This window comes from Mustelus asterias, unplaced genomic scaffold, assembly GCF_964213995.1.
Source record: "Mustelus asterias unplaced genomic scaffold, sMusAst1.hap1.1 HAP1_SCAFFOLD_106, whole genome shotgun sequence".
NCBI classification, from domain to species: domain Eukaryota; kingdom Metazoa; phylum Chordata; class Chondrichthyes; order Carcharhiniformes; family Triakidae; genus Mustelus; species Mustelus asterias.
Genome location: NW_027590150.1, coordinates 862466 through 878916, shown reverse-complemented (window position 1 = coordinate 878916; position 16451 = coordinate 862466). Strand labels below are relative to the sequence as shown.

The window sequence follows — 16451 nt, the reverse complement described above, 5'->3', positions numbered from 1 at the left end:
TTAAATGAGTTAAAACCAGCCGTAAAATGGTATATATAGTATAACAACCATGGTACTTTTCAGACTGGAAACTTTAACCTGCTGTTTCACTTTCATTTAGGAGCAGATCCCAGTTTTACACCAATCTCTGATTCATGTATCCAGCATTCACCGTCATTCTAAAAGCAGAAGTTGCTGCAAAATCTCAATAAGTCTGACAGAATCTGTAAAGACAGGAACAGTTAATGTTTCCAGTTGAATGTGACTCTTCTTCAGTGTCAAAACATTAGCTCTGTTTCTCTCTCCAGAGATGCTGTCAGACCTGCTGAGTTTTTACAGCACTTCTTGTTTTTATTTACGAGTTCAGGACTCAGACAAGACAATCCACAATACAAATCTTACAACTGGGCCAGGGTTTATTAACATCAGCAGAAACAGACACCAATGAAAATGGTTGGGACCTCGATGAGATTAACAGCAAAATTCAGTCCTTGCAGTCACTCGTGAACATGATGGTGTTTCAGCAGGTGAGGTGACTGAGTGAATCCCTTCCCACACACGGAGCAGGTGAATGGCCTGTCCCCAGTGTGAATTCGCTGGTGCTTTATCAGGTTGGATGATTGACTGAATCCCTTGCCACAATCAGAGCAGGTGAATGGCCTGTCCCCAGTGTGAATTCGCTGGTGCTTTACCAGGTTGGATGAATCAATAAATCCCTTCCCACAACTGGAGCAAGTGAATGGCCTCTCTCCAGTGTGACTTGGCTGGTGTTTTAGCAGGTTGAATGACTGAGTAAATCCCTTCCCACACTCGGAGCAGATAAATGGCCTCTCCCTATTATGAATTCTCTGGTGTTTCAACAGGTCGGATGAATCAGTGAATCCCTTCCCACAATCAGAGCATCCTCCCCATTGACCAACTGTGAGAATGAACAAAATGCAGTCCTGGATGTAACTGAGAGCAGAAACAATAACAGCAGAATCCAACCCCCTGGAATCACTCGTGAACTCGTTGGTGTCTCAGCAGCTGGGATGAAAGACTGAATCCCTTCCCACACTGAGAGCAGGTGAATGGCCTCTCCCCAGTGTGAACTCGCTGGTGTATCCGCAGGCTGGATAATCGAGTGAATCCCTTCTCACACTGAGAGCAGGTGAACGGCCTCTCCCCAGTGTGAATTCGCTGGTGTCTCAGCAGGTGGGATGACTGAGTGAATCCCTCCCCACACTGAGAGCAGGTGAATGGCCTCTCTCCAGTGTGAACTTCATGGTGTCTCTGCAGCTGGGATGACCGAGTGAATTCCTTCCCACACTGAGAGCAGGTGAATGGCCTCTCCCCAGTGTGAACTCGCTGGTGTCTCTGCAGCTGGTTTGACCAAGTGAATCCCTTCCCACACTGAGAGCAGGTGAATGGCCTCTCCCCAGTGTGAACCCGCTGGTGTATCCGCAGGCTGGATGAATCATAGAATCCCATCCCACACTGAGAGCAGGTGAACGGCCTCTCCCCAGTGTGAACTCGCTGGTGTCTCAGCAGGCTGGATGGATTACAGAATCCCTTCTCACACTGAGAGCAGGTGAATGGCCTCTCCCCAGTGTGAACCCGCTGGTGTATCCGCAGGCTGGATGGATCACAGAGTCCCTTCCCACACTGAGAGCAGGTGAACGGCCTCTCCCCAGTGTGAACTCGCTGGTGTGACTGCAGGATGGATAACCGAGTGAATCCCTTCCCACACTGAGAGCAGGTGAATGGCCTCTCCCCAGTGTGAACTCGCTGGTGTTTCTGCAGGGTGGATAACCGAGTGAATCCCTTCCCACACTGAGAGCAGGTGAACGGTCTCTCCCCAGTGTGAACTTGCTGGTGTGACTGCAGGATGGATAACCGAGTGAATCCCTTCCCACACTGAGAGCAGGTGAATGGCCTCTCCCCAATGTGGTTGCGCCGATGAGCTTCCAGCTCATTTGGGTATCTGTATCTCTTCGCACAGTCCGCACATTTCCATGGTTTCTCCATGGTGCAGGTGTCCTTGCCTCTCCCTTGGGTGGACAATCAGTTGAAGCCTTGTCCACACGCAGAACACGGGTACAGTCTCTCCCCGCTGTGAATGGTGTGATAGTTATTCAGGCTGTGTAACTGGTTAAAGCTCTTTAGTCAGTGCACTGGAAGACTCTCACTCCAGTGTGGCCGTGTGTTGGTGCTTTTCCAGTCACACTGATGTTTGAAATCTTTTCAAATCAACAGACTGGACAACCATTTCTCCTTCTAGATTCAAAGGCCGATGATATTCAGCTCCCATGGAATATGACTCTGTCAGATCTGACGTGACGTTTGAGATTTCGGCCTGTGATTCCTCTTTCAATATCCTGTAAAACAAGTTTACAAAAGTCATCAGTATCAGTACAGGATAGAAATTCAGAACAGACAATTCTAGTTTCTGTGGAACATTCTTTCCTATTTCAGTCCCAAAAAGCTGTAAATCGCCATCCCACACACTCTCCCTCCATTCTCACTCTGCTGTATCTAATATTCACCCTCCCAATTCTCCTGAAGGTGCTGATTGAGGCTGATTGACAGATCCATGCTCACTGCTTCCTGTCCTGGACACAGAGACCATAACAAATAGGAGCTGCAGTCGGCCATTTGGCCCATCGAGCCTTTTAAACTATTCAATGAGATAATTCGTTCATCTACCTCAGCATCATTCTCCCCACACTAAACCCATATCCCTTGATATCCTCAATATCTAGAAACCAATCAATCGCTCTCTTGCAAGTAGTTGATGACTGAGGTTTCACTGTCCTCAGGGATTGAGAATTCCAAAGCTTTACCACATCCTTGAGTGAAGAAATCCCCCCACATCTTAGCTTTTGCTCCATCTTCTTGTCTGTTCCCCATAACCCTTGACACCCTTGTCAGTCAAAGATCTGTCTAACTGGAATATATTCAATGATCCTCAGCCTCCACTGGTCCCTGTAGAAGAGAAATCCAAAAGACTAACAGCCCTCTGAGGGAAGAGACGTCTGGAAATATATATATATACAGGGGGATCTTCATCAGTTGATCGGTTAAGGAAGTGAGCCGATGATTGGCAAATGGATTTCAGTACAAATAATACAGAGCACAGAGGCACAACCTCAGGCTAAAGGGACGATCCTTTAAAACAGAGATAAGGAGGAATTTCTTCAGCCAGAGAGTGGGGAATTTGTGGAACTCTTTGCTGCAGAAGGCTGTGGAGGCCAGGTCATTGACTGTCTTTAAGACAGAGATAGATAGGTTCTTGATTAATAAGGGGATCGGGGTGATGGCAAAAAGGCAGGAGAATGGGGATGAGAAAAATATCAGCCATGATTGAATGGCGGAGCAGACTCGATGGGCCGAGTGGCCTAATTCTGCTCCTATGTCTTATGGTCTTAAGTGTGAGTGTTGCATTTTGGAAAGTCAAACCAGGGTAGGACTTATACAGTGAATGGTAAGGCCCTGGGGAGTGTTGAGGAACAGAGGAACCCAGGAGTACAAGTATATCGTTCGTTGAAAGTGATGTCACAGGTAGACAGAGTGGTGAAGAAGGCATTTAGCACACTGGCCTTCATCAGTCAGGGCACTGAGTATAGGAGTTGGGACATTATGTTATAGTTGTATAAGTCATTGGTGAGGCCGCACTTGGAGTATTGTGTACAGTTTTTGTAACCCTGTTATAGGAAAAACATTGATAAACTGTAAAGAGTGCAAAGAAGATTTATGAGGATGTTGCCGGGACTAATGGGTCTGAATGATCATGAGAGGTTGGACAGGCTCGGGTTTATTCCTTCGAATGTAGGAGAATGTGGGGTGACTATATTGAGGTGTATTAAATAATGAGGGGCATAGATAGGATGAACCCACATTGTCTTTTTGCCAGGGTCGGGGAATTGAAAACTAGAGGACATAGATTTAATATGAGAGGGGAAAGATTAAAAGGGACCTGAGGGGCAACTTCTTCATGCAGAGGGTGATGTGTACATGGATTGAGCTGCCAGAGAAAGTGGTTGAATGTTCAAACAGCAGGTTTAAACATTTAAAAAGCATTTGGATAAGTACATATCCCTCTAATCCTTTCCAATTCATGAGCCAAACACGGGCATTTGGGACTAGCTGGGAGGGCACCATGGTTGGCATGGATCAGTTGGGCCTAAGGGCCTGTTTCCGTGCTGTATTGCTCTGTGACTCTGTGCGCTGGCTGCATCAGCATCTACTGCCCATAACTCATTGCCCTTGAACTGAGTGGCTTGCATTGCTGGGGGATGTGGTAGATTTCCTTCTATAAAGGACATTATTAAATCAGATGGATTTTTACAATTGTCATCAATGGACTTCCAATTCTAGATTTTTACTGAATTCAAATTTCAACATCTGCCACTGTGGGATTCGAACCCAGGGTTCACAGTGCATTGCCCTGGATCCCTGTATTACTAATCCAATAACACTATCACTGCACCATTGCCTGCCCATCCATGGTAAAGGAGTCACAGTAGCCCGAGATCCATGGAATCAGAGCATGCTCTAAATTTAACTTAATGCTCAGTAGCACTCACCCCAAAACCATTTCACTGTTTTCAACATTTTAAATCCGCTGGAGTCTACATCTGCAAAGATCTCAGAGAGATTGGTGTCCGGGAAAAATGTTGCAATCTTCAAATCTTGACACTGTAAATGAGGAAAGTTATAGGTGTAATTCAAGGTTAGAAATTCAAGACAGACAAACATTTCTTTTGGTCTGAGTTTGCTGTGTGTAAATCTTTCCCTTCTAATCCCCTGTAAAAGGAGTTTCCAAAATCCATCAGCATCTGTCCAGAACAGAAATTCCAAACATTCACTCCTCCTTTAACCTGGCACAGAATTACTTCAGCTGGGACAAAATTGCAGTGGAGGCAGTTCAGGGAAGATCCAGTTGGTTGATTCCTGAAATGAGGGGTTTTATCTTTCAGGTTGAGCAGCTTGGGCCTGTACTCTTTGGAGTTTAGAAGACTGAGAAGTAATCCTATTGAAATATCTGGGAATTTAAGGGCGGCATGGTGGCTAGCACTGCTGCCTCACAGTGCCAGTGTCCCAGGTTCAATTCCGGCCTTGGGTCACTGTCTGTGTGGAGTTTGCACATTTTCTGTGCACTGTCTGTGTGGGTTTCCTCCAGGTGCTCTGGTTTCCTCCCACAGTCCAAAGACTGTGGTTCGGTGGATTGGCTATGCTAAATTGACCCTCGGGTCAAATGCATGGGGTTGTGGGGATGGGGCTTGGGTGGGATTGTGGTCGGCACAGACTCGATGGGCCAAATGGCCTGCTTCTGCACTGTAGGGATTCTGTGATTCATATGATATAAGGTGCTTGACAAGGTAGATGCTGAGAGGATGTTTCCTCAGGTGTGGGAATCAAGTAAAAATAAAGGATCTCAAATTTAAGATGAAGATGAAAAGAGATCTTTTCTCTCAGCGGGTTGTTGATCTTTGGAACTCTGTCTTCACCAGTGAGGATTGGAGGCAGGTCACTGAATATATTCAAAGCTGAGGTTCTGATCCACAAGAAAGTTAAGGGTATGGACGGGGTGGGGTAGCAAAGTAGACATGATCTTATTGAATGATGCAGCAGGCTCGATGGGCCGAATGACGGGCTCCTGTTTCGAATTCTTATTCCGATGTTCTTGGATAGCTGCGCATGCGCCCTACTACCTATTGTCCCTCTGAAGATAGAGGTTCTGAACCAGCCCCCGAAACCACGCCCATTGTGACCCGTCACAGACAGCAGCGCATGTGCCCTCCTTCCCCGCTGAAACAAGATGGCGGCCGATAACCGGGGCCTGTTCCCGAGATAAAAGCCTGGGAGCTGTAAACCCGGGACCTGCAGGGTCTGATTCGGGCCGTGCAGCCTACAGCGGATGTTTGTGAAGCCTCCGCTCGCTCCCTCCCTACCCCAACTCCCGGCTCCACTTCTCCCGCAGCCCAACCGACTCACCCGCTGAAAAAAGCGTCTCCCGCATTCAGGACTCTGAGCAGTGACACTGCGCATGCCCCAGATACAGCACTGCGCCTGCGCAATAGGCTCCTGTGGAATGACTATAGAACATAGAACATTACAGCGCAGTACAGGCCCTTCGGCCCTCAATGTTGCACCGACCTGTGAAACGAATCTAAACCCATCCAACCTACACTATTCCAATCTCATCCATATGTTTATCCAATGACCCTTTAAATGCCCTTCATGTTGACGAGTCCACTACTGTTGCAGGCAGGCATTCCACACCCTTACTACTCTCTGAGTAAAGAACCTACCTCTGACATCTGATCTATATCTATCACCCCTCAATTTAAAGCTATGCCCCCTCGTGCTAGCCATCATCATCCGAGGAAAAAGGCTTACACTGTCCAACTTATCTAATCCTCTGATCATCTTGAATGCCTCTATTAAGTCACCTCTTAAACTTCTTCTCTCCAACGAAAAAAGCCTCAAGTCACTCAGCCTTTCCTCATAAGACCTTCCCACCATACCAGGCAACATCCTGGTAAATCTCCTCTGCACCCTTTCCAATGCTTCCACATCCTTCCTATAATGCGGCGACCAGAACTGTACGCAATAGTCCAAGTGCGGCCGCACCAGAGTTTTGTACAGCTGCAACATGACAGCATGGCTCCGAAACTCAATCCCTCTTCTAATAAAAGCTAACACACTGTACGCCTTCTTAGCAACCCTATCAATCTGGGTGCCAACTTTCAGGGATCTATGCACATGGACATCGAGATCTCTCTGCTCATCCACACTACCAAGTATCTTACCATTAGCCCAGTACTCTGTATTCCTGTTACTCCTTCCAAAGTGAATCACCTCACACTTTTCCACATCAAACTCCATTTGCCACCTCTCAGCCCAGCACTGCAGCTTATCTATGTCCCTCTGTAACCTGCAACATCCTTCCACACTGTCCTCAACTCCACCGACTTTAGTGTCATCCGCAAATTTACTAACCCATCCTTCTACGCCCTCATCCAGACCATTTATAAAAATGACAAACAAAAGTGGCCCCAAAACAGATCCTTGCGGTACACTAGTAACTGAACTCCAGGATGAACATTTCCCATCAACCACCACCCTCTGTCTTCTTACAGCTCGCCAATTTCTGATCCAAATCTCAAAATCACCCTCAATCCCATGCCTCTGTATTTTCTGCAATAGCCTACCGTGGGGAACTTTATCAAATGCTTTACTTAAATCCATAAACACCACATCAACTGCTTTACCCTCATCCACCTCTTTGGTCACCTTCTCAAAGAACTCAATAAGGTTTGTGAAGCACGACCTTCCCTTCACAAAACCGTGCTGACTATCCCTAATCAAATTATTAATTTCGAGATGATTATAAATCCTATCTCTTCTAATCCTTTCCAAAACTTTGCCCACAACAGAAGTAAGGCTCACTGGTCTATAATTACCAGGGTTGTCTCTACTCCCCTTCTTGAACAAGGGGACAACATTTGCTATTCTCCAGTCTTCTGGCACTATTCCTGTAGACAATGACATAAAAATCAAAGCCAAAGGCTCTGCAATCTCCTCCCTAGCTTCCCAGCGAATGCTAGGATAAATCCCATCCGGCCCAGGGGACTTATCTATTTTCACACTTTCCAGAATTGCTAACACCTCCTCCTTATGAACCTCAATCCCGTCTAGTCCAATCGCCTGTATCTCAGTATTCTCTTCGACAACATTGTCTTTTTCCTGTGTGAATACTGACGAAAAATATTCATTTAGCGCCTCTCCTATCTCTTCAGACTCCACGCACAACTTCCCACTACTGTCCTTGACTGGCCCTAATCTTACCCTAGTCATTCTTTTATTCCTGACATACCTGTAGAAAGCGTTAGGATTTTCCTTGATCCTACCTGCCAAAGACTTCTCATGTCCCCTCCTGGCTCTTCTTAGCTCTCTCTTCAGCTCCTTCCTGGCGAACTTGTAACTCTCAAGCGCCCTTACTGAGCCTTCACGTCTCATCTTTACATAAGTCTCCTTCTTCCTCTTCACAAGAGATTCAACTTCTTTAGTAAACCACGGTTCCCCCGCTCGACCACTACCTCCTTGCCTGACAGGTACATACTTATCAAGGACACGCAGTAGCTGTTCATTGAACAAGCTCCACATTTCAATTGTGCCCATCCCCTACAGATTTCTTCCCCATCCTGTGCATCCTAAATCTCGCCTAATCGCATCATAATTTCCTTTCCCCCAGCTATAATACTTGCCCTGCGGTGTATACCTATCCCTTTCCATTGCTAAAGTAAACGTAACCGAATTGTGGTCACTATCACCAAAGTGTTCACCTACCTCCAAATCTAACACCTGGCCTGGTTCATTACCCAGTACCAAATCCAATGTGGCCTCGCCTCTTGTTGGTCTATCTACATACTGTGTCAGCAAACCCTCCTGCACACATTGGACAAAAACTGACCCATCTAAAGTACTCGAACTATAGCATTTCCAGTCAATATTTGTAAAGTTAAAGTCCCCCATAACAACTGCCCTGTTACTTTCGCTCCTATCCAGAATCATCTTTGCAATCTTTTCCTCTACATCTCTGGAACTTTTCGGAGACCTATAGAAAACTCCCATCAGGGTGACCTCTCCTTTCCTGTTTCTAACCTCAGCCCATACTACCTCAGTAGACGAGTCCTCATCAAACATCCTTTCTGCCACCGTAATACTGTCCTTGACTAACAATGCCGCACCTCCTCCTCTTTTACCACCTTCCCTGATCTTACTGAAACATCTAAACCCCGGAACCTGCAACAACCATTCCTGTCCCTGCTCTATCCATGTCCCCGAAATGGCCACAACATCGAAGTCCCAGGTACCAGCCCATGCTGCAAGTTCACCCACGTTATTCCGGATGCTCCTGGCATTGAAGTAGACACACTTCAAAGCACCTTCCTGCCTGCCGGTACACTCCTGCGACCTTGAAATCTTATTCATCACCTCACCACTCACATCCTCCTGTACACTGGAGCAGAAATCCAGGTTCCCACCCCCCTGCCGAATTAGTTTAAACCCTCCCGAAGAGCATTAGCAAATTTCCCCCCCAGGATATTAGTACCCTTCTGGTCCAGGTGAAGACCATCCCGTTTGTAGAGGTCCCACCTACCCCAGAATGAGCGCCAATTATCCAGGTATCTAAATCCTTCCCTCCTGCACCATTCCTGTAGCCACGTGTTCAACTGCTCTCTCTCCCTATTCCTCTCCTCACTAGCACGTGGCACGGGTAACAAACCAGAGATAACAACTCTATTTGTTCTCGCTCTAAGCTTCCACCCTAACTCCCTGAATTTCTGCCTTATATCCCCATCTCTTTTCCTACCTATGTCATTGGTGCCTGTGTGGACCACAACTTGGGGCTGGTCCCCTTCCCCCTTAAGGATCTTGAAAACACGATCCGAGACATCAAAGACCCTGGTACCTGGGAGGCAACACACCAGCCGCGAGTCCCTCTCGCTCTCACAGAATCTCCGATCTGTCCCCCTAACTATGCAGTTCCCAATGACTAATGCTCTACTCCTCCCCCCCTTTCCCTTCTGAGCAACAGGGACAGACTCTGTGCCAGAGATCTGTACCCCATGGCTTACCCCTGGTAAGTCGCCCTCCCCAACAGTATCCAAAACGGTATACTTGTTATACAGAGGAACGGCCACAGGGGATCGCTGCACTGTCTGCTTCTTACCCTTTCTAACAGTCACCCAAGTATCCTCATTCCTAGGAGTATGAACCTCCCTGTAGCTTTTATCTATAACTGTCTCTGCCTCCCGAATGATCCTGAGTTCATCCAGTTCCAACTCCAGATCCCTAACATGGTCTTCAAGGAGCTGGAATTGGGTGCACTTCCTGCAGGTGTACTCAGCTGGGACACTAATGGTGTCCCTCACCTCACACATCCCACAGGAGGAACATTGCACTGCCTGCACTGACATCCCTGCTAACTTCCCGAACTAATAAACGAAAGAGAAAAGAAGAAAAAGAAAAAGAAAGCTCACCTGCTCTCACACCGAGTCTTTTTTTTTAGGTTAGAGGAGGAGGGAGGGTGGGAGACTCTATACACGTGTAGAGTCTCGGGTTACCTCCCCGTTCAAATTTAGTGGGCAAAAAAAAAAAACGTCCCAGGTCTCCCTACGGCTGACTTCCAGTTTCCTGTTTCTCAGGAAAAAAACAACTCCGAAAAAAGTAAGTAAAAATAAATTCAGCTTATCTTATCTTCCAGTTCTGCCCTCCAAAAATCACTCCCCTCTCTGCCCGCTTCACCGGAAGAATAGGGCACGTTCACAACCGCAGGGGCACCTGGGAATTAACAGCGCCATTGTCAATCAAAGACATAATAGAAAATTATCTTGTGCAATTGAGATCAATTAATTTTTTAAAATACATTCCTCTGAATTTGTGCACTGCCATTCTCTATTTCTAAAATTGATTTAAACCAGTGCTCTCCTGTGGGAACACCCTGAGTTTTTAAAACATTTCTCACTGGTTTCCCCCCTCCCCCCGCTCTCCTGAAGGTGCTCATACTGATTGGGTAAATCCCCCAGAAACTGGTTTATTTCACTTTCTTTCTCCTGAGACTGAATATTCTGTTTTATGCAATGATACATCACAGATGGAAACCATTTGGCTCACATTTCCATGCTGTAAACCTCTGTGACTTTATCCTGCCCAGCCGGGCTCTCTTTAAGATCGATCCAATTAATTCCACAGCCCTGCTGGCAGAGTCAGAACAATGTATATTTACTGCAGCAATGCAGGAGGTAAATAGAGAATGTTTTTAGTTGTATATTTCTCAGACACACTCACCCCTGGAAAGATCAATCGGCCGGTGTACCAAGCAAATATTAAGGTTCCACTTAAAATTAAAACAGAAGGTGCAGAAAAAAAGCAGCAGTTATCAGGGCCGAGTTTATGGTCAAAATGATGGTGCTGAGCTGCCTTTAGAAAATAACCAGCAATCCAACAAGTCACTCACAATATTGAATCAAACAAAATTGATCAAAGATTCAGATAAAGTATTCTGTTTTCCAACATGATGCTGTGATATTTTGTGATGGTTTCAATGTTCTCAAAACTACTTGCTGTAGTCCTGGTTTATTTTATACTCACTCCCACCCATCGCTGTCCATGAAGCACATTACCCCCACTCTGATTCTCCATCCCATCACAGACAACTCAGTCACTGACTGGAAATTAGGGCTTTTAATGACAGCTCTGACAGCCTGGAATGCACCATGAGGCAGAATCAACCCGAGCGAACAAACCCCAGACAGTGAACATTATCCCCCCTCAGACCCGAATATAAAACAGTGAACATTATCCCCCCCAGACCCGAATATAAAACAGTGAACATTATCCCCCAGACCCGAATATAAAACAGTGAACATTATCCCCCCCCAGACCCGAATATAAAACAGTGAACATTATCCCCCCCAGACCCGAATATAAAACAGTGAACATTATCCCCCAGACCCGAATATAAAACAGTGAACATTCTCCCCCCAGACCCGTATATAAAACAGTGAACATTATCCCCCCCAGACCCTAATATAAAACAGTGAACATTATCCCCCCCAGACCCGAATATAAAACAGTGAACATTATCCCCCCTAGACCCGAATATAAAACAGTGAACATTATCCCCCCCAGACCCGAATATAAAACAGTGAACATTATCCCCCAGACCCGAATATAAAACAGTGAACATTATCCCCCCCAGACCCGAATATAAAACAGTGAACATTATCCCCCCCAGACCCGAATATAAAACAGTGAACATTATCCCCCCAGACCCGAATATAAAACAGTGAACATTATCCCCCCCAGACCCGAATATAAAACAGTGAACATTATCCCCCCTAGACCCGAATAGAAAACAGTGAACATTATCCCCCAGACCCGAATATAAAACAGTGAACATTATCCCCCCCAGATTTGAATATAAAATGGTGAACATTACAGTGCCGGCGAGTCCAGTAAATGGCTAACAGAATAAAACAGCATGTTCCTCGATTTGTTCATAATGGGTCGTGATTTTCTTTTCAGCAGCCCACACTCACAAAACCAAAAATACAATGTTTACTGTGATTACAGATTGGGCAGCACTTGCTGAACAATCCTGAGTGTGCTAATAGCTACACTCAATCAATTGAAGATAATCAGTCGAGTTCATAATACGGCTCAGTTATATTTGCGAGAAGTGACATACATACATACGCAGCGATCCTTTCCCTGCAAACAAAGCCTTGCACCTTTTTTGAATTTCCCAGAAGCTTGAGAAACCTACAGTCTCCTATTGGTTTCTCCATGGCAAAGCTTCAAGTCAATGAGAGTCCACCAATTAGCACCCTTTTCTCCTGTAGTATAAATTGCAATCATTTAAAATTTGGCATTCTTCCGTTTGTCCTGATGAGTGCATGCTGAAAAGATTCAGCAACATGTCTCTCTTGTCAGCAATATTCAAGTTCAGGACCAACAAGTATCTGTGCATTGTTTTATGTTCCTTGATAATTAAATGTGATCGTGGAAGTGTCACTGTGAAGAATGTGTAAGTCAGTAAGAATTGTCAGCATTTTCTCATTGGAAATCTTAATCAGTGGAATCTTTCAGACACTGAATTGTAGTTTGTACCAAATGTCAATTTCAGACTGAAGGAAAATGTATTATAAACAAGTTCCTGATTAAAACAAAAAAAAATCACAGATAGTACGTTTAAAAGGGGACACAACAGCCCTGAAAATCAGTGACATCTCAGAATATTAAAGCAGAATTCCAGATTGTTAATGTCAGCAGAAACAAACCAATATTGTCAGAATATCAATCCTGAATGTGATTAACAGCAGCAGTAACTGCAAAATCTAACTCCTGCTGACAATTGTGAACTTGCAGAGGTGTCAGCAAGTGGGATGACCGAGTGTATCCCTTCCCACACACAGAGCAGGTGAATGGCCTCTCCCCAGTGTGGGTGAGCTCGTGTAAATGCAGGCTGCCAGACTGAGTGAATCCCTTCCCACACACGGAGCAAGTGAATGGTCTCTCCCCAGTGTGAGTGTGTTGATTTGCAGTGAGGATTGATAACTGCCTGAAACTCTTTCCACAGTATGTGCAAATAAATGGCTTCTCCTCAGTGTGAATTCACTGATGTGACAGGAGGCCGGATGAATTGGTGAATTCCCTCCCACACGTGGAACAGGTGAACGGCCTTTCCCCAGTGTGAACTCGCTTGTGTGCACTGAGGTTGGATGAAGACCTGAACCTCTTTCCACAGGAAAGCTGAACGGTCTCTCCTCTGTGTGAACTCACTGGTGTGACAGCAGGTTAGATGACAGAGTGAATTTCTACCACACACAGAATAGGTGAATGGCTCCTCTCCTGTGTGAATTCGCTGGTGTGATCAAAGACCGGATGGTCCAGCAATTCCTTCCCACACAAGGAGCAGGTGAACGATCTCTCCCCAGTGTGAACTCGCTGATGTGCACCGAGGTTGGATGAATATGAGAACTCCTTTCCACAGGTGGAGCAGCTGTACAGCCTCTCCTCAGTGTGAATTTGTTGGTGTAACAGCAGGTGGGATGAGGTAGTGAATCTTTTCCCACACACGGAGCAGGTGAATGGCCTCTCTCCAATGTGACTGTGTCTATGGTTTTCCAGCAAGTATGGATAATTGAATTCTTTACCACAATCCTCACATTTCCACGGTGCAGGTGACCTTGTGTCTCTCCAGGTTGGATGATCAGTTGAAGCCTTATCCACACACGGACCACGTTTATGGTTTCTTCTCACTGTGAATGGTGTGATTTTTTTCAGGCTGTGTAACCGGTTAAAGCTCTTTTCAGTCAGTTCACTGGAACACTCTCACTCGGGGGTGTGTGTCTCGGGTCTTTTTCTGCCACATTGAATTTTTAAAATTTTCTTCCACTGACAAAACAGGCAATGATTTCTCCCTCCACTGTAAAAAGCAATCATACTGAGGTCATGATGAATCAAATGGTTCTGCAGACCTTGACCTAAAGTTTAGTTTGAGTTTCCTGTCTGTGAATCCTCCTCTTCTAGTTCCCTGCAAAAAGAGCTTAAAAAACGAATTCATAACAGACAATTCGAGTTTCCATGGAACACTTCTTCATCTCATTTATCTTGAGCTGTAATCTCCATCCCACACACTCTCTCTTGTCCCTGGTCTAAATCAAACTCCTTGCCCCATCTCCACCATTTCATGTCTCCACTCTGAGACCAGCTCCCTCTGCCTTGTCACTCTGGCTGGATTCAGTTCTCCAGACCATGTGCAGATTGACTGTACAACCAAGGAGTCAATTATTTTCTTTTAAGGTCAGGGGACATGAAGTCCCACCGACTCTGTTGTTACCACAATGGCCACACGTCCCCTGCTCACCACTGAAACAACACGGTGACCGTTAACATGGACCTGTTCCGAGGAAAGGCTCCATTTTATTTGTGCCACAGCACCAGGGGAATTACCTCCTGCACAGGCACAAAGGTATCATCAGTCACAGGAAGTAATGGCAGCTGGTGTCTCAAACCTCATTTTAACATTTGCTCCCAGATATTCTAAATTACATTTGAAATACAAACTGACTTCTGGCATTATGGAGTAAATTAAAACATAATCATTTTCAGAATGACCATTCCCGAGAATCAATTCCCAAATCAGTAATATTAAAATTCTCATCAGAAATACATTGGAAAAATGGCTATTTTAATGGACATTTTCACAAACGCTATAAAAATGATTCTTCAAAACAAATTAATATTTTCTTCAACAGATGAATAATAATATTTTAATAAAACAACCACCCAATGAGGATCCTGACTCAGGGTTTCTGAGCTTCATTGACCACTAACTGAACCAGCCGGGAATTGTCTCCACAAAACTTCCCCAACTCCCTCCCGGGAAAAAGCTGCAAACCCGGGAGCTGCAGCTTTTTACTGGGGGTGTTGGGGCCTCCAGCGGGTGTTTGTGAATCCTCCCCGCCCACCTCCCAGGGTTTCCTTCCTTCCCAGAGATCAGAGTCCTCATTGATTTGAGGCCAAAGTGTAACCTCTTATTTATTGTCCCCCTCCCCCATCCTCTGATGTGAACCATCCTCCAGTGGCTGAGCCAGGATGGGGCCGTTAACCTGGGCCTGTTCCCGGGAGGGAGGGAGGGAGAAGCCCCGCAGCTGCAAACCAGGGAGCTGACAATGATTCTGAAGGGTTTGCGGATCCACAAAGTGTTTCCAAATCCTCCCAGCCACCGCCTAACGCTGACTCCGCTTCTCCGGGACAAGGACAGCAATGACACTGCGCATGCTCCACATCACAATGCCCGGGAGCTGATTGACGGCAGCTCCGGACCAATAGGAGGAGGGGGCGGGGCTGGAGGACCGAGCACAAGCGGCTGGTCCTCCAACCAATCAGACTGAATAGGGGCGGAGGGGGCTGAGCATGGAGCTCCCTCTGTCTGCGCGTGCGCTCGGCCGCACACTGTCAAGATGGCGGTCGTTCACCCGGGCCTGAATCGGGGGAAAAGCCCGAACAACTTTTCAACGGTTCAAATATCGAATCCGAGCTTCCCATTGGGGGCTTGCGGCCTACACGGGACTTTTATGAAGCCTCCAAGTCCGCCCACCCACCGGCTCCATCACTCATTCCTGATTTACCCGGTGTTATCGCCCGGACTGAATATTTCCGCAACCGCCTCAATCCCCAGTGATCGGCACTGCGCATGCTCCAGATCACCACAGTGCAACTGGCCCTTAGCCCCGCCCCTCATTCACTCCGATTGGTTGGAGGACCAGCCGCTCTCGCTCGGTCCTCCAGCCCCGCCCCCTCATTCATTCTGAATGTTTTGCCTTCTCCCAAAACCCAAGGCCATCTTTCCCAGAACTCCATATTTGAATTCTTCAATCAGGTTTCTGCCTTGCCACATTACTGAAACAGCTCTTATCAAAGTCCGCACTGACATCCTTTGTGACTGCAACAAAAATGAACTTTCCCTTTTTATCCTCGACCTATTTGCAGCCTTTGGCAAGGTCGCCCACATCATTCTGCTCCATCCCTCTCCACTGTCGTCCAGCTGGGTGGGGCTACTCTCTTCTGGTTCTACATGGGCGGCACGGTGGCACAGTGGTTGGCACAGTGGTTAGCACTGCCGTCTCAAGCACCAGGGACTCGGGTTCGATTCTGGGTCACTGTCTGTGTGGGTTTCCTCCGGATGTTCTGGTTTCCTCCACAGTTCAAAAGATGTACTGGTTCGCATTGACCATGCCAAATTCTCCCTCAGTGTACCCAAACAGGCGCAGGAATGTGGCGACTAGGGGATTTTCATAGTAACTTCATCGCAATGTTAATGTAAGCCTACTTGTGAAACTAATAAATAAACATTAAACTTTAAACCTATTCTTCTCTCTTCAATCAGAGTCAGAGAATCACTTATAATATCT

General features: G+C 46.3%; 2 protein-coding genes across 6 annotated transcripts in view; one reads left to right on the top strand and one right to left on the bottom strand.

Moving 5' to 3' along the window:
• Window positions 1-16451, top strand: part of LOC144484402 (uncharacterized) — a 529373-nt gene that overhangs the window by 59587 nt on the left and 453335 nt on the right. The gene's annotated exons all lie outside the window — the stretch shown is intronic.
• On the bottom strand, window positions 1984-15742 carry LOC144484403 (uncharacterized). Of its 2 annotated transcripts, none has more exons than XR_013496086.1 (3): window positions 12264-12403; window positions 4545-10311; window positions 1984-2336 (listed from the first exon to the last, which is right to left on the bottom strand). XR_013496086.1 is itself a non-coding variant. In XM_078202934.1 (3 exons), exon 2 carries the CDS (start codon window positions 9945-9947, stop codon window positions 9024-9026), a length of 924 nt encoding a protein of 307 aa, XP_078059060.1. In that variant the 5' UTR covers window positions 9948-10311; window positions 15669-15742; the 3' UTR covers window positions 1984-2336; window positions 4545-9023. The 2 variants fall into 2 exon arrangements, 1 of the variants encoding a protein (XP_078059060.1); XM_078202934.1 differs by lacking the exon at window positions 12264-12403 and adding an exon at window positions 15669-15742.